This window comes from Bos mutus, chromosome 23 (genome assembly GCF_027580195.1).
Source record: "Bos mutus isolate GX-2022 chromosome 23, NWIPB_WYAK_1.1, whole genome shotgun sequence".
Classification (NCBI taxonomy): domain Eukaryota; kingdom Metazoa; phylum Chordata; class Mammalia; order Artiodactyla; family Bovidae; genus Bos; species Bos mutus.
In genome coordinates, this window is record NC_091639.1 from 24,336,766 (window position 1) to 24,338,791 (window position 2,026).

At 45.9% G+C, this 2,026-nt stretch overlaps 1 protein-coding gene across 1 annotated transcript in view; it reads right to left on the bottom strand.

The window, feature by feature from the left end:
• Positions 1-303: 303 nt before the first annotated feature.
• The window catches only part of LOC102283185 (butyrophilin-like protein 2), a 10,643-nt gene continuing 8,920 nt past the window's right edge, over positions 304-2,026 (bottom strand). Inside the window, exons 5-6 of the mRNA XM_070360967.1 lie at positions 506-620; positions 304-442 (exon numbers count right to left, since the gene is read on the bottom strand). Coding sequence (XP_070217068.1) covers positions 304-442; positions 506-620 — 254 coding nt within the window. The remainder of the gene's footprint in view (positions 443-505; positions 621-2,026) is intronic.

The window sequence follows — 2,026 nt, forward strand, 5'->3', positions numbered from 1 at the left end:
GCTTGCTCAGCTGCCACCTGCTCTTCCCTTTTAATCTCTTCAGAATCTGCAGATGAGAGATCAGGCACGACCTCCCAAGAGTGTTCACAGGAAACATCTTTAATATTTATTATTAAATCTTGCTGGGCAGAACTTCCCAGGTGAGCATCCGCCAAGTCAGACCCACCGACTGAGCTCCCTGGTTGCCGGGAATGGGTGGTCTCCAGAGTGCAGAGGAGAGTCCGTGTCACACAGACCGATGGTAAGAAGTTCACATACATGCCTCTGGGAGAGGCAGAGGAGAGGCGGTCAGCCTGGGCTCAGTCAGCCCTGGGATCGTAACCACCAGGAGTCTTGGCTCCTGGAAGCTGCCTGGGTCTGGTTAGTGGAGGCTCCAGGAGCAAAGTGGCCGACCAGAGAAGCGGTGGCAGCAAACTGCAGCTCAGCTCGCTGGCGAAGGTTCCTGGAGGACGCAGCAGGGACAGCAGCTGGGTTTTCAGTGGCAATGATGGCATGAGCTGCCTACAGAAGCTTCTCCCAGGTTCTCTTCAGATTCCTAATGTAGACGCCGTCACTTTTCCTTCTGTAGATGTACTGCTCCATTGGGAAGTAAAGGTCGGTGCTACCTAAGAGGGCCCCTGCTGCAAGGAACGTGATGACGTCGTCCTTCATTTGCCGGACATCAGGACCCAGGATAGTGTAAAAGATTCACTTCACGTTATGACAAGAATCCAGACAGTGCTGTATGGACCACTGTCTGGGTAGCGTGGGAAAAGCCTGAGAAGATATGTTAGAGAAGCCAGATAATCTTTCTGATAAAACAAACTTGACTTTCATTCAGTTTGTAGAAATAAAGCTGTGAGTTTTATTCTTTAGAGGTTTAAAATTTTTTTGTAATGTCTTGGCATTTCTGAGAAACTTATAATACATGTACAAGGTTCAAGAACCTAGAAATATAAAATACTTCATATTACATTGTTCTTCCTACCCCTCCCTTCTTGTCAAGGCCCTGCTGCTTCCACAGTCAGCCACGTGTTTTGTTTCTCAGGAATAGCTTCTGGAGGTTTATTTTTTTTTTCTAAGTATTTATTTGGCTGTGCCCGCGGGACCTTTTCCATGGGAACTCTTAGCTGTGGCATGTGGGTTCTAGTTTCCTGACAAGGGATTGAACTCAGGCCCCTACAATGAGAGTGCAGAGTCTTAGCCCCTGGATCAAGAGAGAAGGCCCAGAATGTCATTTTATGGATACACAAGCAACTATGAATATCTATTTCTTCTTCACTCCACATGTGGTGCTGGTGGTAAAGAACCCACCTCCCTGTGCAGGAGACATAAGGGACTCAGATTCAATCCCTGGGTCTGGAAGATCCTCTGGAGCAGGAAATGGCAACCCACTCTAGTATCCCTGCCTGGAGAATCGCCATGGGCAGAGGAGCCCGGTGGGCTACAGTCCATAGTGTCACAAAGTGTGGGACATGACTGAGTGACTGAGCACAACCACATTTAAAACCATACATGGTCGCATACTGTGCACAATGTTTTATGGTATCTTGCTTATATTCAGCTGACAATATCTTGGGGAATATTCTCTCTTGGGACACTATTTTCCACAAATCAGTCCACTGAATAGATGATGTACTATAATACGCTTTACTGGTCCACATTGGAATAAACACTAATATAAAATGACATCTTGACATCACAAAAACAATGTAATGCATAACCTTAGCCTAATTTATTCCATTGCAGGAAAATGTATCAATTTCTAATGCATTAGGAATTTCTACAAATCTAATGGATTTGTAGCCTGAAGTATTTCCAACTGAAATATAGCATCTGATAGGATGTTGCTGGTAAACTAGCACGTTGCTGGATTTCCCCCCCCTCCCCCCCCCCACCTGAGGAGCTATGCAATGATCATTTCTCTTTCCTTAAGACTCAACCTCTCCTCTCCCAGATTTCTCCCTGATCTGTTTTTAAAAACATTCTCCAACCTCTTCTGCCCTTGTGACTTCTCTATAATCTGCTCCTCTTCTTAGCACTGTCC